We start from the raw sequence: 25,395 nt of genomic DNA, 5'->3' as shown, positions 1-25,395 counted from the left end.
GACCTGGAACAGGGACCAAGGATCAGCCAGCACTCGCCAAAAGGGGTTGAGCCTGGCACCCGCCAGGCAGAGGTGTCCTCAGTTCCGACCCGGCCGCTAGGGCGGACTGAGTCAGGAACCTGTCAGCCCAGACCTGCACTGACGGCCAGTGGTCAGACCCGGGACACGTGTTACCAGGTGCCTTCAGCACCTCCAGTGGGATAACCGCAGGTGCACGCCCAGCTGGCTTCCCTCCCTCAGGCTTGCAAGCCCGCCTCTGCTGTTGGGGTGAATTCTTTGCAGGAGAAATTGAAGCGTGTACACAAGACAAGAGAGGTTTGAGGTCCCTCCCGAGAAGCCCTGAGTTCCTGTAGGGGGCAGGCTGAGTCCTTTCCCCTGGGTTTTCAGTGTCTGTGTGTGTGTGAGTCCCTTCAGTCATGTCTGCAACCCCATGGACCACCAGGCTCCTCTGTCCATGGGATTCTGCAGGCAAGAACACGAGTTGCTATGCCCTCCTCCAGGGGACCCTTCCCCCCCCTGGGTTAGGCAGGTGGAGTCCTTACCTTCTCAGCGCACCAGGGCTTTCAGGGGGTGGGTGTTTTCCTACGGGGCCACGACCCGCTGTCTCTGGAGGCAGGTCAGCACCCAAGTCTACCTGCCCCTGTCCCCCAGATTCAACCTTGCAGCTGGTGGTGTGGGGACGTGTGTGTGTGTACCTAGCTCAATTAAGTGATTTAAAGGGCTTAAAAGGGGAAATGAGCGACTAACACACACAAAATGGGAAATGCAACCATTTACAGGCCAGCCAACACAGTGGGCATTTGGGGTGTCCAGGGGGCTGTGCGGCATTGCGGGGTGACCCCCACCTCCAGGGTGCCCGTGGCAGGTCAAAAAGCCCTTTATTTGAGAAATAAGCACGAAGGCAAACCCCCGGTCAGGTGCGCCAGGCCTTCCCATCCTCAAGTGTGCCGCAAACGTCTGCGTCCAACCAGGCCGGCTGTGCGCCCTGCTCCCGGTGGAAAAACGAAGCCCCGGTTGCATGAGATTCACGTTTCCCCCAACACCTGCACGCGGACCACCGGGCACTCCTCCTGGCTCTGCTGCTCGGGGTCCCAGGCCATCTGCAGGGCGCAGGGGTGGGGGTGAGTGGGGGCGCGGGGCGCGGGGCGGCGCCATCTGCAGGGCGCAGGGGTGGGGGTGAGTGGGGGCGCTGGGCGGCACGTTCACCCCGGAAAGCCTCGGGTAGCGCAGGGGCCCCGACAGTGCACCCCCGCCTCGGGAACGGGCTCCCAGGCCCGCGCCTCTGGGGCGAGCTCCCCTGCCCATCACGTTGCTCGGCCACCGCCGCGGCCAGCGGGAAGTGCGCCCCCCTCCGCCCCCGACCCCCCGGCGGGGCGCGCGGCCCAGACCCCCAGCTCCCGCGCAGCGCGTACCATCCTCTCGTTCTGAAAGCTGTCGCCGACGGGGTCTTTCACGTGAGGGACACGCGGGAAGAGCTTCTGCATCAACGGCCACCTCGGAGGAGAAGAGCAACGCGGCGGGTGTGAAACCCGCGCGGCACGGTGGTGCCGCGGCGCCCCCCAGAGGGCCCCAGCGAGGCCTGCAGGCACTCGGACTCCGCCCTCCGTTGGGAGGGGCTCTTCGTTCCCAAGCCCCCGCCCCACACCATCCGGAGACAAATCAGAGCCTCAGCAGGGCGGCGGCGGCTCAGTCAGCTCCCTCTCGGCACCTCCCCCGCGATCCTGTAAGGATGGAGGCCGCCCCATCCCACCACCATGGCGGCCGCCCCATCCCATCACCATGGCAACCTCCCCGCGCCCAGTGGCGTCTGCTGGGAGCGGGTGGACCCCCTCCTTTGGGGCTGCGGCCTATCCACTCCCAATCCTAGCCCCTGGCTGGGCGGTGTGTGTGTGTGTGTGTGTGTGTGTCTGTCTGTCTATATATGGGGCCATGTGTGTCTGTGTTTCTGGGTATGTCTGTGTGTGTGTGTGCGCCTGTGTGTCTGTCCGGGTCTGTCTCTGTGTGCTTGTGTGTCTATGTGCGTGTCTCTGTGTGTCCGTGTGTGTCTCTGTTTCTGTGTATCTGTGTGTGTCTGTGTCTCTATGTATGGGGTCGTGTGTGTCTGTGTGTGTCCCTGTGTGTCTGTGTGTGTCCGTCTGTGTCCATGTGTGTGTGTCTATGTGTATATGTATGGGGTCGTGTGTGTGTCTGTGTGTGTGTGTCTGTGTGTTTCTGGGTATGTCTGTGTGTGTGTGTGTCTATGTGTGTTTGTGTATGCCTGTCCGTGTGTGTCTGTGTGTCTATGTGTGTCTGTCCATGTGTGTGTGTGTGTGTGCGCGTGTGAAACCAGAAGCTTCACGAGGCAGGAGCCGCACCGAGCCCCAGGGGTGGACGGAGGGCGGCGCACGGATGAGGCTGAGGGCGCAGGCGTTTGGACGGCACCGCGAGGGCACGGTCAGGGGTGAAAGGGCAGCACGCCGCCGCGTCGGCCTGCTGCCTGTCTGCTGGGCTCGGGAGGCCTCCCTGAGGCCAGTGCGGAGGTTGCTGGTGGCGGCGGGGTGGGGGCCCAGAGCGTCGCGGCGAGCTGTGAGGAGCACAGTGCAGGGGGCGTGTGGGGACCAGCCGCAGAGCCTGGCCGCAGACAGCGCGCCCCACGCGCACTGGGGGCCCGGGGAGGCAGGACACCCCCGCGCTCCCCGGATGGTGCACTGTGGACTTTGGGCTCCTTGGCTTCTGCAGGAGGGAGAGAACAGCCGGGGGGAACCAGGGTCCGGTTGATAAAAGACCGCTGGGGAGACTGGAAGCGGCGGCCGGAGACCACGGGGGCGCGCGTCCCGCGGCCAAGACGCAGGGCGCACGGGTCCGGGCGGGAGCGCGCGCCGCCGGGCCTACGGGTCGCGCTCCACAAAGTGTCAGCCGCTCAGGGGGGCTCCTCTGTCCGTGGGGATTCTCCAGACAGCGGATACTGGGGTGGGTTGCCCGTGCCCCGCTCCAGAAAAAAACCTCCGGAGCGCAAACCCGGGGGGCGGGCGCGCGGGGCTCACCTGCGACACAGGAAGACGAGCCCCACCAGGAGCAGCGCCCCGAGCGGGGCCAGCAGGTATACCAGCCAGATCGGGAAGGACGCGTCCTTGCGGCCGCAGTCTACGGAAGAAGGGGCGGGCCGGAAACGTCGGGCGGGGCCGGGCCGCGGCCTCCCTGCGGGGCGGGGGACTCAGGGGCGCGCCCAAGAGCGCGATGCACCCCGTGGACATGAGCCACCTGCGCCCACTGCCCGGGCCACGCGGGAATCCTTCCCGAGTCGCCAGAATACCAGTACCCACCCGCTGCCCCCGCCACTGACCACCAGATGGAGCCTGGCGCACAGAATGTGCCTGCCATGCGGGAGACCCGGGTTGGGTCCCTGGGTCGGGAAGATTCCCCTGGAGAAAGGAATGGCAACCCACTCCAGTGTTCTGGCCTGGAGAATCCCATGGACACAGGAGCCTGCGGGCTACGGCCCATGGGGTCACAGAGAGTCGAATACGACTGAGTGACTATCGCTTTCACAGCACACGCCATGGGATCCCGTGGGCTCGTCTGTTTCCCAGGGGAACCATCACCACCTCCTTCGCTTGCAGCGACCTGGGTGCGCCCCTGCGTCAGCCTTCGAATTTAATATGTGGTCATCACGGATTTTTCACATCCCTTTGGATTTTTTTTTAATGCATTAAAAAGTTTATCTTCTGAGAGTTTTGGCAATGGCCGTCTCCAGTGCACCTTGCGTATCTCCATGGAACAACTTGGGCGCAAAGTCTACCAAGGATGGAAGGGAGGCGGCCACCAGCCCAGGGATGGACGCCAGGAGGCCCCAGAAGCTGGAAGAGGCGGGAAAGAGCCTCCCCTGGAGCCTCTGGACGGAGCTCAGCCCTGGGACCCCCTGACCTCAGACGTCAGGTCTCCAGGGCTCGGGGAGGGTGGGTGTCTGTTGCTTAAGCCCTCATCTGTGGTCATTTGTTACAGCCGCCCCACTCCCCCTCCCGCCAGGACACTCAGGCCACGGCCTCAGCCTGGAGCCCCAGGTTTCCTGCTGGGTCACATCAGGAATGCTGTGTGGCCTGGGGCCAGAGAGGAGGTGGGGTTTTGGAGCAGAGCTCACAGACACCCAGCAGCTCTTACCTGGGGAGGGCCTTCTAACTGGGGAGGAAAACCCGTCCCCAGGGCGACTTTGGGTGGGAGACAAAGACCCCGATACCAGCCCATCCCCAAGGGGATTTTGGGTGGGAGATGACTCTGCGTGGGAGACAAAGGCCCCGATACCAGCCCATCCTCAGGGTGACTTTGGATGGGAGACAAAGACCCCATTACCAGCCCATCCCCAGGGGGACTCTGGGTGGGAGACAAAGGCCCGGATACCAGCCCACACCTCCCGTATGATGGGCTGGGCTGCGGTGCAGGGCTGAGTGGGATTGGGGACAGGGGTGCTTCCCCAGGACCATCTGCTGTCTCCCGCCCTCCACAATTCAGCCTTGGTCCCCGGAGCCCTCTCTGGGGCACCGGGTTGAGGCAGGTGGATGGTCCCCTCTACCTGGAGCAGGTGCATGAAGGGGCAGCGATGGTCAGAGTGTCTGGCAGGCTGCTGCCCACCAGGGATCCATGTCTCCGTGACCCCCGCCCCCAATACACACCCACCCCTGGAGAGTCCCGAGGGGCGTCCCCCTCACCGAGGTGCTGCGGGGCGCTCCACTGGCCTGCCGGTCTGCTCTCGAAGAACAGGGAGTCCATGGCCTTGATCTTCACTGTGTAGGGTCCCGGATTCCTCAGCCCCAAAACCTTGAGCTCTGTCTGCAGTTGAAAATCAAGCAGACGGAAGGGAGAGACCCCTGCAGGTCTGGGGCTGCAGAACGGGGGCTTGGGAAGGGGTGCAGCGGGGCCTCTCCAGATTCACGTGTGGGGGGTCCTAACGCTCAGAGTCTCAGAAGATGCCTTTATTACGCAACAGGCTCTCTGCAGAGGTGATGGGGTGAAGGGTCTGAGATGAGGTCCTCCTGGATGGGGGTGGCCCTAAACTCCACGACAGGGTCCTCACAAGACACACAAGAACGGAGACATGGGCACAGAGAAGAAGCCACGTGGACACGGAGGCAGAGATGGGAGGGAGGCACACAGACAGACAAGGGAGATGGGTTCTGCACCGGCACTCATGACTGCCGGTGGGAACAGCCGCCTCTGCCGGTTAGATTCGGTCAGTTGGGCGTGAGGATGCTGTCACCAAGTCCTGAGGGATGTAGCCGCGAAGGAGGGGTATGTAGGTGATAACGCCCAGTCTGTGCACTGGGGAGCTTCGTCTCAGAGGGTCTGGACACTGATGGAAATAAGGAGCCTGTGCTTGGGACGGCAGATTGCGGGGGCCGCACGGGATGGACACCCACCTCCTCTTTGTAGGCAAGGTCCGTGCCCTGTAAGAGAACAGGAGGGCGTGGGAGTCTGATCCAGACCCAAGAAAGGCTCTCATTGGTCCGAGCGGTTTCACAGTCACAGAAAAGTCGGCACTAATCACTCACTGAACAGAAATCACAGATGTCATACGTATGAGACGCTCCAGGCAACAAGACTGGAGTGCGTTGCCAGGGGATCTTCCCGACCCAGGGATCGAAGCTGGGTCTCCTGTTCTGGCAGGCGGATTCTTTACCATCTGAGCCACCAGGGAAGCCCATGAAAATAATAAATAGAGGTAACTGCATATAACGTGTCAATGGATGAAAAAGTACCTGGGGGAAGGACAAATTAGGAGTTTGGGATTTATATACACACACTATGGCTGTGTGTGTGCATTTGGTCATGTCCAACTCTGTGACCCCATGGACTGTAGCCCACCAGGCTCCTCTGTCTGTGGGATTCTCCAGGCAAGGATACTGGAGTGGGTTGCCATTTCCTCCTCCAGGGGATCTTCCCGACCCAGGGACTGAACCCAGGTCTCCTGCATTGCAGGCTGATTCGGTACCATCTGAGACAAACTCCTCCCCTACACAGGCGTTAATGTACATTTGCTTTTCTCTTTCTGACTTACTTTGCTCTGTATGAGCAGTTCTAGGTTTGCGCGCCTCATTAGACCTGACTCAAATGCATTCCTCTTTGTGACTGAGTAACAGTCCATCGTCTACATGTGGACCACATCTTCTTTATCCATTCCTCTGTCAATGGACATCTAGGTGGCTTCCATGTCCAGGCTATTGTAAAATAGGACCCTCCGGTTCTTGGTGGATAGGATTCCACTCTGTGGCCATATTTCAGTCATCCCGTCCCTCAAGTGGTGTCGAACTTGGGGAACACTTTACACATAGGGTCTATGCACGCCTGGGTACCATCTTTGGTGGGGAGGAGGGATTTCATTTCTCACACGGAAATTGCAAGCTCTGTGACATACGACCAGGTGGTGCTAGTGGTAAAGAAGCTGCTTGCCAGTGCAGGGGATGTAAGACACTCGGGTTCGATCCCGGGTCAGAAAGATCCCCTACAGGAGGACGAGCAAACCCACTCCAGTGTTCTTGCCTGGAGCATCCCATGGACAGAGGAGCCTGGCAGGCTGCAGTCCGTGGGGGCGCAAAGTGTCGGATATGACTGCCGGGAGTTAGCCCAGATGCGTGCACGTGACATGCACTCAGAGGGTTTCTCCAGTGTCTGTTTCAGCCTCGTCTATCACATCATTTGTCTCCTGAACGACAGCTGAGCATGCGTCCTCCGCCCCAAACACGAGAGAAAACTTCCCTGCACGTTCTGACTTCTTTTCCAAGGTCAGCGTTGTCCTTCAAACACCCAAACGCTTTTTTTGTTGTTGCTGTCTCAATTTTTTTTTTTTTTTTTTTGGTGGACCATTCTTAAAGCCTTTATTGAATCTGTTTCAATATTGCTTCTCTCTTACGTTCTGTTTTTTCCTTTTTTTTTTTTTTTTGGCCTCAGGGCACGTGGGATCTTAGGTCCCCAACCAGGCATTGAACTCACACCCCCAGCACTGAAGGGGATGTCTTAACCGACAGACGGCCGGGGGAGTCCCAAACAACCAATCACTTCGGGTTTCACCACAGTCACTTATCTTACGGTTCCTCTTTTCTTCAGACGCTTTGACTACCCCGAAAACTCCAGAGTCCTGGGCATCAGACCACAAGAGATGCTCACCTGGGAGGCGGCATGCTTACCTTCTGTATCTCAAGTTCATACTTGATGTCTTCAGTAAAGAGACTCCTTACTTCCCATTCCATGAATGAGTAGCTTTCGTTACACCACTTTTTTGTGATGTTCGGGGCAGCTAATATTTCTAGGGGAGGGGAAAAAAAACAACAACACTTCAATGAGTAAAGCACAGGAAAAGTAAACAAACAAAAATTGTTTCCCAAAGATACTTTTAAAACAGGCCTCCTAGGACTTCCTTCCCTGTGGACCCATCCAGTGGATACGAATCCATCTGCCAGTGCAGAAGACAGGAGTTCAGTCCCTGGTCCAGGAAGATCCCACATGCCCTGGAGCAGCTACGCCCATGGGCTACAATTGTTGAGACTGTGCTCTGGAGCCAGGGAGCCAGAACCAGCGAGCCCATGAGCGGCAAGGACTGAAATCCGAGCGCTCTACAGCCTGTGGAAATCAACCCTGAATATTCATTGGTAGGACTGATGCTGAAGCTGAAACTCCAATCCTTGGGCCACCTGATGCCAAGAACTGACTCACTTGAAAAGACCCTGATGCTGGGAAAGATTGAGGGCAAGAGGAGAAGGGGACACCAGAGGATGAGATGGTTGGATGGCATCATGGACTCAATGGACATGAGTTTGGGTAAACTTCGAGAGTTGGTGATGGACAGGGAGGGCCGGCGTGCTGCAGCCCATGGGGTCCCAAAGAGCCGGACACGGCTGAGCGAGTAACACACAGCCCCCAGCTTGAGGCATTTGGTTCCAAGGGTGGGGTACCCTGCCCCACTCTCCGCCACAAGATGCCAGGATCGCAAAGCCAAGGAACTTCGCGGGGGGGGGCACGTGAAGGAGGTTTTCACGTTTTCTCACCAATTTCTTCCAATCTATGGGTCATTTGGCGGCAGGGGATTTTGGAGCCACCGCTGGTACCATTCACCAGGAAACGGAACAGAGTTTGGCGTTCAGGTTGAAGGGAGAGGCTGTCAAAATGGCACTGGACGTTGACGCCCTGCTGGTTCTGCATGTACTTGGGACATGGCCACGTCTTCCTGGCCGGGCAGCAGGCGCGTGGGGCAGGGTCAGGGGGCGAACCTGAAGCCCCGCCCCTAAAGCCCCGTCCCAAAGCCCCGCCCCGAAGGCCCGCCCCCAAAGCCCCATCATGAAGCCCCGCCCCTGAAACCCCGTCCCAAAGCCCCGCCCCGCCCTGAAGCCCCGCCCCAACCCAAAGCCCTTGAAGCCCCGCCCCCAAGCCCTCGCCCCTGAAGTTTCGCCCCAAAGGCCCGCCCCTGAAGCCCCGCCCCGAAACCCTCGCCCCTGAAGCCCCGCCCCTGAAGGCCCGCCCCCTAAAGCCCCGTCCTGAAGCCCGCCCCTGGGTTTTTGGGGGGGTGGGCTTGGGGTCGGAGCCCGGCGGAGCGCGAGGTCACACCTACAAGGGGTGCTTCAGATAGAAATGGTATTGAACGTTCGCCGGGGCCTCCTCGCCCACCGCCCAGCTGCAGCTGAGCTGATCCACGTCGTGCACCCGGCAGGTCAGGTTGTCCGCGGCCGCCAGGGGGTTGCCTTGGGGTTCGCAAAGAAGAGGGAGGGGTGGGGAAAGTGAGCTCCTCGATACAGGGTCCGGCTCTGTAGACCACCTACCCTCTGTTCCGGGAAAAACCGTCATGCAAAAGGATATGAGAAAGAATACACGTATATACCACGGAGTCACTGAGCTGTCAGCGGACATTAACTTGGACGGCAAGGAGAGATAACCAGTCAATCCTCAAGGACTCAGTGGACACGAATTTGAACATCAGTTCAGTGCAGTTCAGTCACTCAGTCGCGTCTGACTCTTTGCGACCCCATGGACTGCAGCACGCCAGGCCTCCCTGTCCATCACCAGCTCCCTGTCCATCATAAACTCATGTCCATCGAGTTGGTGATGCCATCCAACCATCTCATCCTCTGTCGTTCCCTACTCCTCCCGCCTTCAGTCGTTCCCAGCATCAGGGTCGTTTCAAATGAGTCAGTTCTTTGCATCAAGTGGTCAAAGTATTGGAGCTTCAGCTTCAACATCAGTCCTTCCAGTGAACACTGGGGACTGATTTCCTTTAGGATGGACTGGTTGGATCTCCTTGCTGTGCAAGGGACTCTCAAGAAATGGCCTTTTTCCCACAAAGCTACATCACTGCAGACCCATCCATCCAAGTTAAAAGTCATTACCTCGGTATTCAGAATGCTAACGGGTGATCAAAAGCAAACGGAACCCCAAGAGAGCATCTACCCCTCACCTTGCTTTGGATACTGAATCCAAGCAGAGAACGGTTGACCTTTTATCACCTTCACAGTATAGTTTTTCACTTCGCACGACAAGTCGCCAAGACTGCAATAGGGCTTCTCTATTGCCTGAGAGAGATGAAGCCACTTATTCACAATAAAATCAAGTCACCTGGACATCCAACCAGTCCATCCTAAAGGAAATCAACCCCGAACTTTCACTGGAAGGACTGAGGCTGAAGCTGAAACTCCAATCCTTTGGCCACCTGATGTGAAGAACTGACTTATTGGCAAAGACCCTGATGCTGGGAAAGGTTGCGGGCAGGAGGAGAAGGGGACGACAGAGGATGAGATGGTTGGATGGCATCACTGCCTCGATGGACATGAGTTTGAGCAAGCCCCAGGGGTTGGTGATGGGCAGGGAAGCCTGGCGTGACGCAGTCCACGGGGCTGCAAAGACTCAGACACGACTGAGCGACTGAACAACAACACCACTTTCAACTGGGCTTGTCTGTCCAGCTGCAATATCTCAGCTCCTTTTCACACCAATCCTGTCCAGTAGGTACCACTGTGGATGTCTTGAGCCGTGGTGCCCATAAATGACCCCTGGGCCCAAGGGTGGAACCCATGTCTCTGTGAGGCTAAGTACAGGGAAGACGGCTTACCTTTTTTAAAATTTTCGAATTGACGTAACACCCAATTTCAGAAACATTTCCGTGCTGGTCCCAGGCCAATCTTTTTCTTTCTGGATCTATCCTTAAGTTCTTAATCGGTGGGTCTGGATCAGAGATGGCTACAGAGTGGGAGAGACACACAAGGCATAAACTGCGTGTGGGGAGTCAGCCTTTGGGAAGCTGAGTTCTAGGCGGAGACGTGATTGCCAGGAGCAACCACGAATTTGTACAAATTCAAAATCAGGAATTTGTAGCATCTTAGTGATCCCAGCTTCTCACCAATGATATGGGGGGAAACATCAGGAAAGCAGGTCACCTCTCCCATCCTTGTGGTTAGGAAATGTACCTTTGTCAGCCACACGTGTTGAAGAAAGCTGTGTTCATATGGCTGATCCACTTTGCTCTACAGCTGAAAGCAACACCGCACGCGTGCATGCTAAGTCGCTTCAGTCGTGTCCGGCTCTTAGCGACCCCGTGGACTGCAGCCTGCCAGGTTCCTCTGTCCATGGGATTCTCCAGGCCAGAGTACTAGAGTGGGCTGCCATACCCTCCTCCAGGGCCCTTCCCCAGGGATGGGACCCACGTCTCTTACATCTCCAGCTTTGACGGGTTTACAGGATGGGTTTACGGGATGGGTTTATGGGATGGGTTTACAGGATGGGTTTACAGGATGGCACTGGATAAAATGTTCCTAGACACACAAGAGAAGCGGGAATATGTTGTCTCTGAACAGAAGTATCAGGGCTTAGAAACCGTCCCGTTGGGACCTCCCTGGTGGCCCAGTGGTTAAGAATCCACCTTCCAGTACAGCAGACGTGAGTTCTATCCCTGGTCACGGAACTAAGATCTCACATGCTTCGGGGCAACGGAGCCCGCACAGCACAACTAGAGAGAAACCCGAGTGCCACAACCAAGACCCAAATAAATGTTAAAGAAAAAAGTCGCGCCATAAATGGCAGACGATGAAAGTAATAGAGAAGTCTGTTAAAACAGCCGTTCAGGGCAGTCAGTTCGGTTCAGTCACTCAGTCGTGTCCGAATCTTTGTGACCCCATAGACTGTAGCCCGCCAGGCTCCTGTCTCTGTCCATGGGATACTCCAGGCAAGGATACTGGAGCGGGTTGCCGTTCCCTTTTCCAGGAAATCTTACTGACCCAGGGATTGAACCCAGGTCTTCTGTATTGCAGGCAGATTCTTTACTGTCTGAGCCACCAAGGAAGCCCAAAATAAATAATATAAGTAAACTAGAGACCCTCTAGTCAAAGCTATGGTTTTTCCAGTAGTCATGTATGGATGTGAGAGTTGGGCTATGAAGAAAGCTGAGCGCTGAAGAATTGATGCTTTTGAACTGTGGTGTTGGAGAAGACTCTTGAGAGTCCCTTGGACTGCAAGGAGATCCAACCAGTCCATCCTAAAGGAGATCAGTCCCAAATATTCATTGGAAGGACTGAAGCTGAAGCTCAGGCTCCAATCCTTTGGCCACTTGATGCGAAGAGCTGACTCACTGGAAAAAGACCTTGATTCTGGGAAAGACTGAAGGTGGGAGGAGAAGGGGACGACAGAGGAGGAGATGGTTGGATGGCATCACCAACTTAATGATCATGAGATTGAGCAAGCTCCGGGAGTTGGTGATGGACAGGGAAGCCTGGTGTGCTGCAGTCCATGGGGTTGCAAAGAGTCAGACACCACTGAGCAACTAAACTGAACTTAAACTAGAGACCAATATCACATAGATACAAAATTCCTTTACACAATGTGAGTACATAAAATAGGGCAACATATAAAGCTGGTAATACCTCTTGATCCCAGACACTTACTCTAAGAAGGCAAGGTTATTTTAACCATCACTATGATTCACCCTTTTATTTTTAATTTTTTTTGATTCACCCTTTTTAAACAGAAAACTGATGATCTCCTCAACAGAAGCAGGAAATATTTTGCCCCTTGTTTCATTTACTTTTTTCTCTTCTGGGCATACCACATGGCATGCGGGATGTTCGGACCCAGAGCAGGGATCAAACCCGTGTCTCCTACACTGAAAACACGGAGTCTTAACCAGTGGACCCCCAGGGAAGTCACAGCCTTTGTTTTTCCTTTCTGAATATTTTGACAGCGTTTTAACACCCCTGGAGATTAACAGCTCTCAGCTAACTAGAAATAGAAGAACACGTCCTTCCCCTGATAAAGCTATGAAAAATCCATGCGCTAATTAAGACTCAGTGGTGAAAGACTAACCACTTCTCCATATGCCTTGGTGCTTCCTTCTCTTCCACTGTCTCCTGTACCCACAAGCCCCTCCGATGCAGTTCCACCGAGGTTGTATTTTTAGGAGGGCTTGAAGGGTGGGTCATGTTACAATGTTGCAGCTTGCAGCCCGCTTCCTTCACTGTGTCTCCTAGAGAGGAGGTCACTTCCTGCCTGTGGTCAGTGACCCCTCCTTACAAAGGGCCTGATGTGATCCCAGAGTGGGCAGCAGCCTGGGCCCCAGGACAGTGGGGGCAGACAAGAGGCAGGACGTGGGGGGCGGGGTAGCATCCTGAGATGTGAAGGAAGCCCCCTCCCCTTCTAGAGCTCCCGCATCTCCCAGCCCCTCTGGTCACCAGCTGTGGTCATGGGACTGATACCGACACGGAGAGACAGACGGAAGCAACCTGTGGTCCTTGCAGTTGCGGCCCCTGAAAAACGCCCTGGGAGGCCTCTACACACTGCTCCGAGGAGATGATGGAGCCAGCTGGCGTGGAATGAACGCTGGTCTCTCTCCAGCCTCCCCGACAAACCATCAGAGGACCGGAGAATTGGACCTTCTCTGGAAACAAGGTTCTTTGCAGACGTGATGGAGTGAAGGGTCTGAATTAAGGTCCTCCTGGATGGGGGTGGCCCTAAACCCAAGGACAGGGTCCTTGTAAGAGACAGAAAAGCAGAGACACGGACACAGAGGAGAAGCCACATGGAGGCAGAGACGGGAGGGAGGTGGCCATCAGCCCAGGGATGGACGCCTGGAGCCCCCAGAAGCTGGAAGAGGCGGGAAGGACCCTCCCCTGGAGACTCTGCAGGGAGCTCAGCCCTGGGACACCTTGACCTCAGATGTCTGGTCTCCAGGGCTATGATAAATCAATCTGTCACTTAATCCCCGAGACTATGGTATTTTATTAACTCAATGCAAAGCTGCGTAAGCCAGTAGGCCCCAGGGAGACATATGCCCCCAACACACATATACACATATATACACACACACACACATGTACACACAAAGGCACATGGACACATATGCACATATGCACACACACATACAATACACAGATGCACACGGATACACCTATACACATACATGCATGCAGGCACACACACACACGAACACCTTAACACATGCACACACAGCCATACACACAATACCCATAGAGACACACACACACAACACACACATGCATGTATGGGGGTGAGTGTATATGTACATACACACATACACACATGCAGATACACACACAGAGACTCACATAAACACATGCACTCATCCATACATACATGCATGCACACACACACACGAACACCTTAACACACACACACAGACCCATACATGCATGTACCCATAGAGACACATACACTCAAAACATGCACATACATGTATGGGGGTGAGTGTATAGGTATATACACACACGTGCATGCATGTCCACACATGTATGCACACAATACACACATGCGTGTATGGGGGTAGGTGAACATGCGTATACACGCATATACACACATCCATATACACAGGCATGTACACATACACACATGTATACACACGACATACACATGCACGCGTGGGGTGGGTGTATATGTACACACACATATACTCAGATACAGACACACGTATACACACATACCATATATGTGCAAACACACAGAGACACACACACACATATGCACAGCCACACGCACACCTCCATTCCACCACCCTTTGCGGAAGGAACAAACCTCTCTCAGTTACGCAACATTGTGGCTGTCACCGCAGGCAGGTCACCCTGTCTGACGCAATCACAGAGCGTCTGTGGTGAGCAGCTGGCCCGGCTCCGCGCCCTTCTGTCGCCCAAAGCCTGGTCCCCATCTGCATGCAGGGGGAGTCGGACAGGAACCCGAGGAGTACATCGCCCCCTTGGCCCCTGTGTGGGGTCCGCTGGTCAGCCAGAGAAGTCCGCATGGGCGGGGCTTCCAGTGCAGACCCTCACCAGGGCACACGCCTGCCTGGTGGGCTCCATGTGTCCTTGAATTCCACCAGCATCCCCGGGTTTGCAGCTGGAGCCGGGTGCGCTTACTGCGGGGTGACGAAGCAACGTACGATTTCTGTACCTGGGGAAGCTGAGGGTGGGGGCGTCCCCCAGGGGAACCTCTCCTGCAGCATCTGGCTAGCCCCCCTAATCCCCACTCTGAATGTTCTCTTCAGCCACAACCACCACCCAAAATCAGCCAGACTGTCAGAGATGGGCACGCAGCGTGACAATCTCCGTCACCCTTTCTCACGTCTTGATCAGCTGTTACCCCCGAGGAGTCTTACGATGGTTTCGTAAATTGCTCACTATCCACCATCAGTGGATCCTGGGAACTGACCCTGGTCTGCCCCCTACCTCCCTTAAATCTCCAGGAGGAACATCAGAAGAACAGGATGGAGTTACCCCCAAAGCATCATTTTTTTTTTATCATTTTCTTTTTTCATGTGGACCAGTTTTCAAGTCTTTATTGAATTTGTTACAATATTGTGTCCGTTTTACTTTTCGGATTTTTGGCTACAAAGGCCAAAAATCTTACCTCCCCGACCAGGGATGGAACCCGCGTCCTCTGCATCAGAAGGCAAAGCCTTAACCACTGGATGGCCAGGGAAGTCCCAAACTCTGTCCTTTAACCCACGCCCTAGAGCCCGTGATCCACAAGAAGAGAAGCCACGGCAATGAGAAGCCTGCACACGGCAACTACAGAGAAGGCCCCCCGCTCACCGAAATTAGAGAAAAGCCTGCATGCTGAAACAAAGACCCCAAACAGCCAATATGTATACATAATATTATATTTAAAAAAGAGCGCGTGTCAAGACTGTATTTCCAAACAACTCCCGTTCTGGGGTTCTGTTGGTTACGACTTGAGCCCATGGACTTGCTGAGGACAGGGTTCAGCCCGTCACCCTCATTTTCCCATGGAGATCTCCCGACCCAGGAAGAGGATGACAGGAAATCAAAGATAAGAGACGGATCCCAGCGCCCCAGCTACACCAGCAGCTCTGGCCGTAGCCTCGTGACCGTATCAGTATGAACATCTTGGCTCTGAGGTCCGAGTCTTGCAAGATGTACCCGCCAAGGCGGCTGAGAAGAGGGCTACAACGGGAAGCGGCTGATTATCTCGTACGGCGGCCCAGTGGCGCGGCCGTGACCCCAGCGACGGCCGTTTAACTGAAAAGCAGCACAGCCCCAGGGACCCCGGCACACCGCACGGGGCCGTTTTCCCTCCGGCTTTTCCTACCGTGGTCCGTGGTCATCGAGCAGCAGATGAGTGTCAGGAGCACGGCCAGCCAGGGGAGGGCCATGGGCCAGGCAGTTCCCACAGGACGGCGGTTGTCAGCTGCAGGAGAAGATACAGTGACCAGTGGGGTGGCTGCGGGGACAGCTGGGGGAGGGGGCAGGAGGGGACTGAACCCCCCGGGGGTGTCCTGGTGGAAGGGCAAGGAGCCGCTTCGGGAGGGGAGCCTCCCATGTGTGTGCATGTGTGCACATGTGTGTGTATGCATGTGCGTGTACGTGTGTACCTGTGTGTATCTGTGTATACCACATGCCTGTGTGTGCATGTGCATCCATGTGTTTATGTGCTCACTGCGCCTATAAGTGCGTGTGTATGTCTGTGTACATGTGTGTATATGTCTGTGTGCGCACATGTGTGTATGTGTCTTGTATATGCATCTGTGAAAACTACACGTCTCTTTATATGTATATCCAGACATGTGACCACACATTACCTGTGTCTATGTGTGTGTGTGGCATGGATGGATATCTGTGTATATGTCTGTGCATGTGTATGGATGTGTGTACCCATTACTTGTGTTTATGTGGCTCTGCATGCATATATGTGCATGGGTGTATCTCTGTGAATATGTCTGTGTGCACACGTGTATGCATGTATGTGTTTATGTCTGTGCACTGAGTGTGCATATATGTGCACGTGTGTATCTGTGTATATTTCTGTGTGCAAGTGTGTATATGTGTGAGTGCACATGTGTACATGTGTCACATACATGCACCTGTGTGCTCCGCATGTCTGTGTGTGTGCATGTGTTCATGTGTCTGTGCAGAGTGTGTATACATATATGTCACATGTGTGTATCTGTCTATACGCACGTGTGTATGTGCATGCCTGTGTGCATGTGTGCATGCATGCGTTCACGTGTTTGTGCACTGAGCGTGCGTACATGTGCCCGTGTGTGTCTGTGCATATCTGTGTGCATGTGTGCGTCTGCATGAGTGCACGTGTGTGCATGTCTTATACGTGCATCTGTGTGCACTGTACGTGTGTGCCTGTGTACGCATGTGTACACACACTACTTGTGTTTATGTGTCTGGTGCCTGTGTGCATCTGTGTATGTGTCTTGTGTGTGCATCTGTGCAAACTGCATGTCTCTGTATATGCACACATGTGAGCACACATCACCTGTGTTTATGTGCGTGCATGGCGTGTGTGTATCTGTGTGTATCTGTCTGCGTCTGTGTGCACACTGTGTGTGCCTGTGTACATGCAGGTGTGCATGTGTGCATAAACATTCTCTGTGGGCCTTGCATGCACACACATGTATCTGTGTGAGCATCTTATTCATGTGTCGGTGCATCTGTGTGCACACATGTGTTTGCATGTCTGTGTGCATGTCTGCATACATGTCCACATGTGTGCACCTGTATGTCTGTGTGCCTGCGTGTGTATCAGCCTGTCTCTACGGCACTCCCGCCCTGGGTTATCACTCGCCCTTGGCACCACCCCATACAGGAGCCCAGAAAGCACCTTCCAGGCAGCGCCGGGAAATGCTGGACTCACAAACAGTGGAAGGAAGTGCAGTTAAACGCATGAAATCACATTGACTCAGTTTCCTGCTCAGAATGAGTTACGGTAACGCAATCCATGCTGTCTCACCACCCCCACCAGAATTCTGCCCCGGAGTCCCCAGGAAGCACCCCCCACTTCAGCAGGCTGGCTCTCCTGAACCTTCCCCGGGGGCTCTGCATTCCGCACCTCCCAGGTCCCAGCCGTGGGGTCTCCTGGTGGAGCCCACCCACCCCTCCCCTCCCCACCTGCTTATGTCATTCACGCAACCGCCATCGGTCCCTGTAGGCCAGTGGGCGGCGGCCACATAGATGGAGCCTCGGATGCTCCCCTGCCTGGGGGCCGCCCCTCCCCAGGGCCTCAGAGCCTCAGACGCTCCCCTGCCTGGGGTCCGCCACTCCCCAGGGCCTCAGGATTGCTCCCCCAATGTGCCCCCCTCCCAGGGCACCTCACCTTGAGAATCTAGCCTGGGAACTGATGAGGAGGGGTGAGGACTCTCCCCCACATCCTTCAGGGCCTTCTCAGCTTCTCCATCACGACACCCAGCCCAGACTCCAGCCATCCAGGACCTTGCCTGCTCCCCCAGCCTGGTCCGAGACTCCCATGAGACTCCCTAGGACTGATCTGTGCCCCCCCCACAAAGTGCCAGCTTTCACACACATTCGATCCCAGAGTCTGACTCTTGTGGTTCTCCCTGAACTCGGGGTGAAGCCGGGAGAGACTCCTTCTCAGGACAGGTCAACAGGGAAGACCCAAGACTCGGTATCACAGGGAGGTATACAGGGACGGACGCTTGGCAATCCAGTTAAAGAACAAGGATCAGGGTGTGGAGAGTGAGGCATGAGGCACCAGGTTTGAGAGGAGGCTGCCTATAAGCCCAGCGTCACAATCCACGCCCTGCCCACGAGAGTTCTGGCTTCCCGGGTGGCTCAGTGACAGAGAGTCCGCCTGCCCGTGTAGGAGAGGCAGGCTCAATCCCTGGGTAGGGAAGAGTCCCCTGGAGGACAAAACGGCAACCCACTCCAGTCTTCTTGCCTGGGAGAATCCCCATGGACAGAGGAGCCTGGGGGGCTACGGTCCATGGGACCGCAAAGAGTGGGACACGACTGAGCGACGAGTGGTTCAGGTAGCAAGCTCACGGGGAGAAAAAAAAATTCCGAACACTGAACAAGTATCAGATGAGGGGGCTTCCCTGGTGGCTCAGCTGGTAAAGAATCCGCCTGCAATGCGGGAGACCTGGGTTTGATCTCTGGGTCGGAAAGATGCCCTGGAGAAGGGAACGGCTATCCACTCCAGTATTCTTGGGCTTGCCTGATGGCTCAGCTGGTAAAGAATCCGCCTGCAATGCGGGAGACCTGGGTTCCATCCCTGGGTCAGGAAGATGCCCTGGAGAAGGGAACGGCAACCCACTCCAGTATTCTGGCCTGGAGAATCCCATGGGCTGTATGGTCCACAAAGAGTCGGACACGACTGGGCAACTCTCACTCATCACGATCCGACGAGGAGGCCGTGGGGCTCGTCTTCATCCATGCAGACAGCCCTCGGGGATGTCCCTGGAAGGACGGCGGTGGGCTCCTGGCTTCTGCTCAGGTAAGCCAAGCTCCCTGCTCCCCCCTTCCCACCCTGCTGCAGCATATACCGGGCTCCAGTCCCGTGACATTCGTATCCACCCACAGGCTTCCACCCTCACTTGGAGGCGCTCACATCTTTAAAGACCCAAACGGCATGAACGTGGTCATCGTATGCTGGTGACCCCAAAGAACGAAGGGACGGGGCCTGTCTGGACAGACCTGGGCCCCCAGAGGCTGGGGGCTGGGGTCCGCAGAATTGGAAGAGGGAGACGGTGGAGCTCTCGACATTAGCAGCCCACCTTGCTTGGGTTGGAGGTGGCAGGAATTTGAGCCAGAAAGCGTTGGTGGGCACTGTGATTACCGGGCACCTCTCGTCCTGGGAAGGCCACTCCGACCAGCTCATTCGTTCAACCGTAAGACCCAGCACGAAACACAGAACCGGTGAAAATACACCACACATCCAGGCTCGTACAAGGCTGAAACCAGCGTCCTGTCCTGCGCTCAGTCATGTCCGACTCTCTGCGACCCCCTGGACTGTAGCCCCACCAGGCTCCTCCGTCCATGGGATTCTCCAGGCAAGGATACTGGAGTGGGTTGCCATGCGCCCCTCCAGGGGATCTTCCCTGACCCAGGGATCGAACCTGCATCACTTGGGTTGGTTAGATAGACCCTCTATCATTGTTTCTCAGGCATAAAGCCTTTGGATCCAGCCTGCCATGGACCTCAGACGACATATCTCAGCGGCCACAAGATGCGTTCCGAATCCCGGTGTCCCCCAGGAGGTGCTGCTCAGGACTGAGTCTCCAGGGGCAGCTGTCTGCCTTCCCCACCTCCTGGGTGAGGAGTGTGTGTGGGGGTCTTACCTGGGATGCAGAGCAGAGTCTGACGTCAGTGGGAGACAGGCAGCAGCTCCTTCGTGCCTGTCCTGCTGGCATGGGGGTGGACCCTGGGCTTGATTTCCCGGCCGTGTGCTGCGGTCTGCTTCCTGAAGGAGAAACAAAACTTCTATGGGTGTGGGTGTGTATTTTCTCCCCCATTCAGTGTTTTTTATAGTCTCCGGGTGGGGCAGGGGGCGGCTCCACCTCATCAGGAAAAAAAAATAAGAATCATCAACCCCATGAGTGACCGAGTCTGGCATCTGGCCCCTCCTCCCCTGCCCTCGAGTCAGAATTAGAATCTGGGGGTCAGGACCCTGGCAACAGCCCTGGGTTTTTCCTGGAAGAAACACTTTCTCTTTCAAAGTATTTCTTTTCCTGTTCTCACTTCTCGTTTGCAGCTTCTGCTTTGTCAGGACCCCAGTGGCTGCCCACCGCTCCACCTCAGTCTTGGGCAATTTCCTGGAGCCGGCCAGAACGAATGTCTGGGGGGCCCTGGTCGCCTGGATGCCACCCCCCTTTGTCAAGGTCCCTGTGGGAGTGACTGCTCGTGCCCGCGGGGACAAGGAGGTGCCCCTGGGTCCCCCCACGCGCTGAATGCCTGAGTCTCTGTCCCCCACGTCTACCTTTCAGCCGAGAACACCCACCAAGATGCTCCCAGGCGCCGTCTCTGACTTCCCCGTGCCCGGGGCCTCCTCCATGGCCCCGCTCAACACGGGTCACTCGCCTGTGTGTCTGTCACAGCTTCTGGGTTCCAGCCCCACTCGCTTGTTCCTCCTCATGATGGACCCCGGACGACACATCTCAGCGGCCAGGAGATGCGTGCCAAATCCCGGAGTCCCCCAGGAGGTGCTGCTCAGGACTGCGTCTCCAGGGGCAGCCGTCTGCCTTCCCCACCTCTTGGGTGGGGCTGTGCGTGGGGGTCTTACCCGGGGTGCAGAGCAGAGTCTGACGGGCCTCCACCCCATCAGACGGGGTCTGGCGTCGTGGGCCGGGTCCTCCCGTCTGCCTCCCTGTCTCCTTTCCTCCCACCTAGGCCTTGCACGTCCACCTGGAATCTCAGAGCCTGACCTCCTGTGGAAGCGGGGCTCTCTCGCAGGGCTAAGGATGAGGGTAACACACAGTCCAGCTCGGACAGGGCAGTCCCCACGTCCCATGGGGCCGCCGTCCTGAGCAGACGGCTGCTCGTACATGGGCCTGTAGATAGGACACGGCCGCTTGTAGATAGAGGCAGAGATGGGAGCGGGGCGGCCCCCCGCCCAGGGACAGATGCTTGGAGCCCCCAGGAGCTGGAAGAGGCAGGGAGGACCCTCCCCAGGAGACTTTTTGGAGGGATCTCAGTCCTGGGACCCCTTGAACCGTCCTGGGACCCGAGGACCTCAGACATGTGATCCCCAGGACTGCGGGAGAGGATGGTTTCCTGTGGATTGCAGCTGTCCAGCGTGGAGTCCTCTGTGACGGCCGCCTGCCTGCCACAGAGCAGGAGTCTTGGTTCCCGAGTATCCAAAAGCCACTGTCCCCCACCCCAAGGGAAAAGGTCAGATCCTTGGTCCCTTCGTCCCCCTCAGGGATGATGACCGTCTTGCTAAGCACAGGGCGATTCCAGAATGCCTGATGGACAATGACCACCTGGGGTGCACGCCTCTTGTCTCAGGTCCCACGTGGTCTAGGATGGAAGTAGGATGAAGGGGAGCTGCGAGGGGGGCTTCCAGGGAGACGGAGGAGGGGGACAGATGACCCAAGTGAGGGGATCGCAGTCAGTCCAGAGCAGACATGGCCCGCACGGCGCTGAGCCCCGAGTGGACCCCTTTCCGGGCAGCGTGTCTGCTCTGCGCCCCGACACAGAGCTGGGGCAGGGGGAGGAACCCGGTGGTTTCTGCAGAAGCAGGGGCAGCAGGGGCCCACGGAGATAAGGAGGCCACGCTGACCTCTGTGCTGGCCCCGCGGTTATGACACACGCCAGCTGGCCCTCCCACTGTCCAGGGCTCTGACAAGGAGGTGCGGCCGCCATGGAGCAGGGGTGAGCGCTGGACGTGCAGACGCGGACGTTCCCGAGTTGCAGCGTCAGCTCCACTGAGGGGGCCAAGGGAAGGGCCTCGCGGGGACTGCCCGGCTTCGACCTTCACCCTCTTTTCCTTCCCCTTTTTTCCTCTTTCCTTTCCTTCTCTTTGCTTTCTTTTTATTTTGCTTTTCTTTCTTGCTTCTTTTCTGTCTTTCCATCTTTTCTTATTTCTCTTTCTTTTTTCCACATTCGTTTCTTTCTTCCTTTCTGGCTTTCCGTTCTTTCTCTTCTGTCTTATCTATCTTTATTTCTTTTTCCCTCTCTTTTTTCTTTCCCCCTTTCTTTTCTTTCTTCCTTTATTTCTGTCTCTCATTTCCTGTCTTTCCAACTTTCTTTTCTGTCTTATTTCTCTTTCTTTTCTGTCTTATTTCTCTTTCTTTTCTGTCTTATTTCTCTTTCTTTTCTGTCTTATTTCTCTTTCTTTTCTGTCTTATTTCTCTTTCTTTTCTGTCTTATTTCTTTTAATCTGTTTTTTCCCCTTTCTTTTTCCCACATTCGTTTCTTTCTTCCTTTCTGGCTTTCCATCTTTCTTTTCTATTTCTCTTTATTTTCCACCCTTTCTTTCTTTTTTCTTTTTCCCCTTTCTTTTTTCTTCCTTTCTGTCCTTCCATCTTTATATTCTGTCTTTTCTTTATTTTTTTCATTTGTTTTCTTTCTTTCCCTTTTTCTTTTCTTCTTCTTTTTTTAAATAAGACATGTTTTATTTGGACAATGTGATGGGGGCACAGTCCCCGTGTTGGCATTCTTGTTCAGTCACTCAGTCGTGTCCGACTCTTTGTTTTCCCGTGGACTGTAGCCCACCAGGCTCCTCTGTCCATGGGGATTCTCCAGGCAAGAACACTGGAGTGGGTTGCCATGCCCGGCTCCAGGGGATCTTCCCCACCCAGGGATCGACCCCGGGTCTCCCGCATGGCAGGCAGATTCTTTACCGTCTGAGCCACCAGCGAAGCCTGGACGTGCTGAGCTGGGAGCTGCCAGTGCCAGGCCTGTTTCAGGAACTGTACACCCAGATCTGCTCACAGCCCCGCCAGGTCCCCACAAAGTGGGGGGTGCTGAGGTTCAGCATCTGGGTCTGCGGCACAGAGGCCTGTGGGCACGTGTGCGCTGAGCCCTGAGCCTCCCCGGCATCGCAGACCTGTTGGTCCCCAACTCCGGGGACCCTGGCTCCATCCTCACCTTCAAAACAGCCGGCACAGAACCAGGAGTGCCAGAGAAGGACGCGCTTGTTCACCGTGCGGCCGGGATCCGGCCCTCGAGGTGGGGCGGGGTCCGCAGGGAACAGAAACGGGGAACCGCGAGTGCGACTGGGCGAGCCCGGGGCTCCAAGCAGCTGGGCCGGGAGGGAGGCCAGAATCGCGGCTTCTCAAGCCCCGGCGCTGGGCAGCTGTGCCCCTGCCTCCCCCTCACCCCCTGCCTCCCGAGGGTGCAGCCAGCACGGCGGAGCAGCCACGGTACAGGAAGCAGGTGTGGGGAGCGGGGGGACGCCTTGCCCGGGGCCGAGAACGGGCTCTCCTCCGACGCTCAGGAACGAACCATCCGAGGAGACACGCGTGCTGAGAAAGCAAGAGGTTTCACTGGTCCAGGGTGGGGGTCCCCCGGGCAGGGAACACGGGGGTAAGGGAACCCAGGACGACTGCTCTGCGCCGTGGCTCACGCTCCCGGCTTTCATGCAGATGAGCTTTGTGGTTCGGCCGCGCGGGCGTGTCCGACTCTCTGCGGCCCGTGGACCGCGCAGCACGCCGGGCCTCCCTGTCCATCACTGACTCCCGGCGCTTTCTCAGACTCGCGTCCGTCGCGTCGGGGAGGGCAGCCACCGAGAGCGCGCGTTTGCAGGTTACCTCCGGCCAATCGCTCTGAATCGGGGTCCTTCCCATTGTGCAGCCCAGAAGGGTGCCCGCGAGATACCGAAAGGCTGAAGGAGACCTTTCTTGAACTCTTCCAGTGGGTGGTGGCCCGTCAGTTCCGTGTCCTTTCTCAGGATCTCTTGTCGTACAAAAATAACGCACGCGCACGGTCACCAGGGTGCCCCGGTCAGGGCCCGAGGTTTCGCTCGAGTGTTTCCTCTAATGGGCGGATCCTGGGAAGCCCGTGACCCCACGGCTGACGGACATCATCCCAAGGCCACATGTCCATCGGGGGCTGGACGACAGCTCGCTGTCTCTCTGGGATCCCAGCCAGACGGGCGGTTCTGAGCGTCCATGCAGATGCTGGACTGGTGGGTCAGTTTCCAAGGCGGGAGGTGGGGAGGGGTCTCCCTCTGTATTCCCAGAAGCACAGCCCCTAAAACCCCCTTCCACTCAGCCTCAGGTGGGGACGACGTGCCCAGAACGCAGACCAGAGGACACTCCCTGGCCTTGCCCTTGGGAGTCAGGCCAGCCTGCTCTCTGTCAACTGAAAAAATAATAATAATAATAATACAGCCGCGACCTGCAAGTAGCCAGTACTTTCTATTTGGGCATGTTTAGGACTCGGAGCTCCGGAAGACAGCATCTTAGTCTTAGCTCTGAGACTTCGCTCTTAGAAAACTTAGCTCTGAGAAAACTGCTCCGAGGAGGCGGGAGGGGAGCCAAGCGATACCCAAGTTTGGGGGGCAGGCAGCATAGACATGCAAGATGAGATGTCTTTGACGAACTGATGGTTCTGCGTTCGGGAAGGTGCGGGCCTCTGGGCTCACGGAGGTCATTCCTTTCACATGCATCTCAGCTCTCTGGGGCCAAGGCTGTTCCCTTGTTCGCCTTCAGGAGTGACAGATGTCTGATTCTTGCATTCCCTGCCCCACAGCCCCCAGGGCCATCACCACTGGGAGCGGCGGACCAAAGTTTCAGGAGCCCGCCTTCACATCTGGAGCCCAGAACTCGCTGCTGGCTGAGACGTTTCTTGTTTACCGAGATGGCAGGAGATACTCTCATTTTGTATCTCCCCAACCGTCGCCCGTGGGGTTCCCCCGAGACAAGGGGCTTCCCTGATTATCCAGCAAATAACACTTCCCGCCACAGTGGCCAAGCCATCTTCCTCATGTGTGTTGGTGGGGGGGTGGCAGGGGGCGCTCCTTGCTCTAAGGTCCCCCAGGTTTGCCCTCTGTGACCTCCGGGAACTTGCATACCTATCCCCCCCATCCCCACCCCCAGAGTGGCTCCAAGCCTGGCTTCTGGGCACGAGGCACTTATGATTCCCCAGCTCCCTGTCTGAGGAGGTAGATTTTTGCTGCATTTTTCCCCCAACCCTACTGTGAAATTATTTTCATTTACAAATAGAAAACATCTTGGAAGACCAAATAAAATAAAATAAAACAAAGACAAACAGAAAACACATCAACCAGTTTTTGCTCCCCGAGCTTCTCAAATCCTCACTTGTTCACCAGTCTGCAAGATCAAAGATACCTCTTCTTTTCTTTTCTTTTTTTTAAGATAACTTTTCTAAAAAGGTACTCGGCCACCAACAATGATGGTATTCATAGGGATATGGATCAGTTTCACAGGAAAAAAAAGCCAAGCCAATGAATCCCATTACAGCAAACCCTATTGCTGCTGCACTGGAGGACTGATGTTGAAGCTGAAGCTCCAATCCTTTGGCCACCTGATGCAAAGAACTGACTCTTTAGAAAAGACCCTGATGCTGGGAAAGATTGAAGGCAGGAGGAGAAGTGGACGACAGAGGATGAGATGGTTGGATGGCATCACTGACAATAAATGTGAGTTTGAGCAAGCTCCAGGAGAGAGTGAGGAACAGGGAAGTCTGGCATGCTGCAGTCCATAGGGTCGCAAAG

General features: G+C 56.1%; 1 protein-coding gene and 1 long non-coding RNA gene across 5 annotated transcripts; one reads left to right on the top strand and one right to left on the bottom strand.

Moving 5' to 3' along the window:
- Window positions 1–757: 757 nt before the first annotated feature.
- Window positions 758–19,715, bottom strand: LOC132342083 (interleukin-3 receptor subunit alpha). Of its 4 annotated transcripts, none has more exons than XM_059885272.1 (12): window positions 19,556–19,715; window positions 15,559–15,657; window positions 10,064–10,191; window positions 9,413–9,527; window positions 8,573–8,702; window positions 8,013–8,191; window positions 7,155–7,273; window positions 5,391–5,417; window positions 4,683–4,803; window positions 3,024–3,123; window positions 1,413–1,494; window positions 758–1,100 (listed from the first exon to the last, which is right to left on the bottom strand). In XM_059885272.1, the coding sequence occupies exons 2-12, from the start codon at window positions 15,620–15,622 to the stop codon at window positions 1,026–1,028; spliced, it is 1,140 nt and encodes a 379-aa protein (XP_059741255.1). In that variant the 5' UTR covers window positions 15,623–15,657; window positions 19,556–19,715; the 3' UTR covers window positions 758–1,025. The 4 variants fall into 4 exon arrangements, with proteins under 4 accessions (XP_059741255.1, XP_059741257.1, XP_059741258.1 ...); XM_059885274.1 differs by having other exon boundaries at window positions 8,013–8,122; XM_059885275.1 differs by lacking the exons at window positions 758–1,100; window positions 1,413–1,494; window positions 3,024–3,123 and adding an exon at window positions 5,523–5,653 and having other exon boundaries at window positions 4,689–4,803.
- Window positions 15,654–25,342, top strand: LOC112446045 (uncharacterized). The gene is made up of 3 exons (XR_003034119.2): window positions 15,654–18,711; window positions 18,798–19,529; window positions 19,969–25,342. It is a non-coding gene; the product is annotated as an uncharacterized lncRNA (long non-coding RNA).
- The last annotated feature ends 53 nt before the right edge of the window (window positions 25,343–25,395 follow it).

Source organism: Bos taurus, chromosome 3, assembly GCF_002263795.3.
Source record: "Bos taurus isolate L1 Dominette 01449 registration number 42190680 breed Hereford chromosome 3, ARS-UCD2.0, whole genome shotgun sequence".
NCBI lineage: Eukaryota > Metazoa > Chordata > Mammalia > Artiodactyla > Bovidae > Bos > Bos taurus.
This window is presented reverse-complemented; position numbering and strand designations above follow the sequence as displayed.

Bases quoted from the DNA above. Each gene is read 5' to 3' on its own strand.
- LOC132342083 (XM_059885272.1), bottom strand. From the start codon at position 15,622: ATGGCCCTCCCCTGGCTGGCCGTGCTCCTGACACTCATCTGCTGCTCG. The intron at 3,124-4,682 runs GTGAGGGGGACG...CTTCTTCCGTAG, and splicing joins GAGCGCCCCGCAGCACCTCG to ACTGCGGCCGCAAGGACGCG. The intron at 1,101-1,412 runs GTACGCGCTGCG...TGCGCCCTGCAG, and splicing joins GCTTTCAGAACGAGAGGATG to ATGGCCTGGGACCCCGAGCA.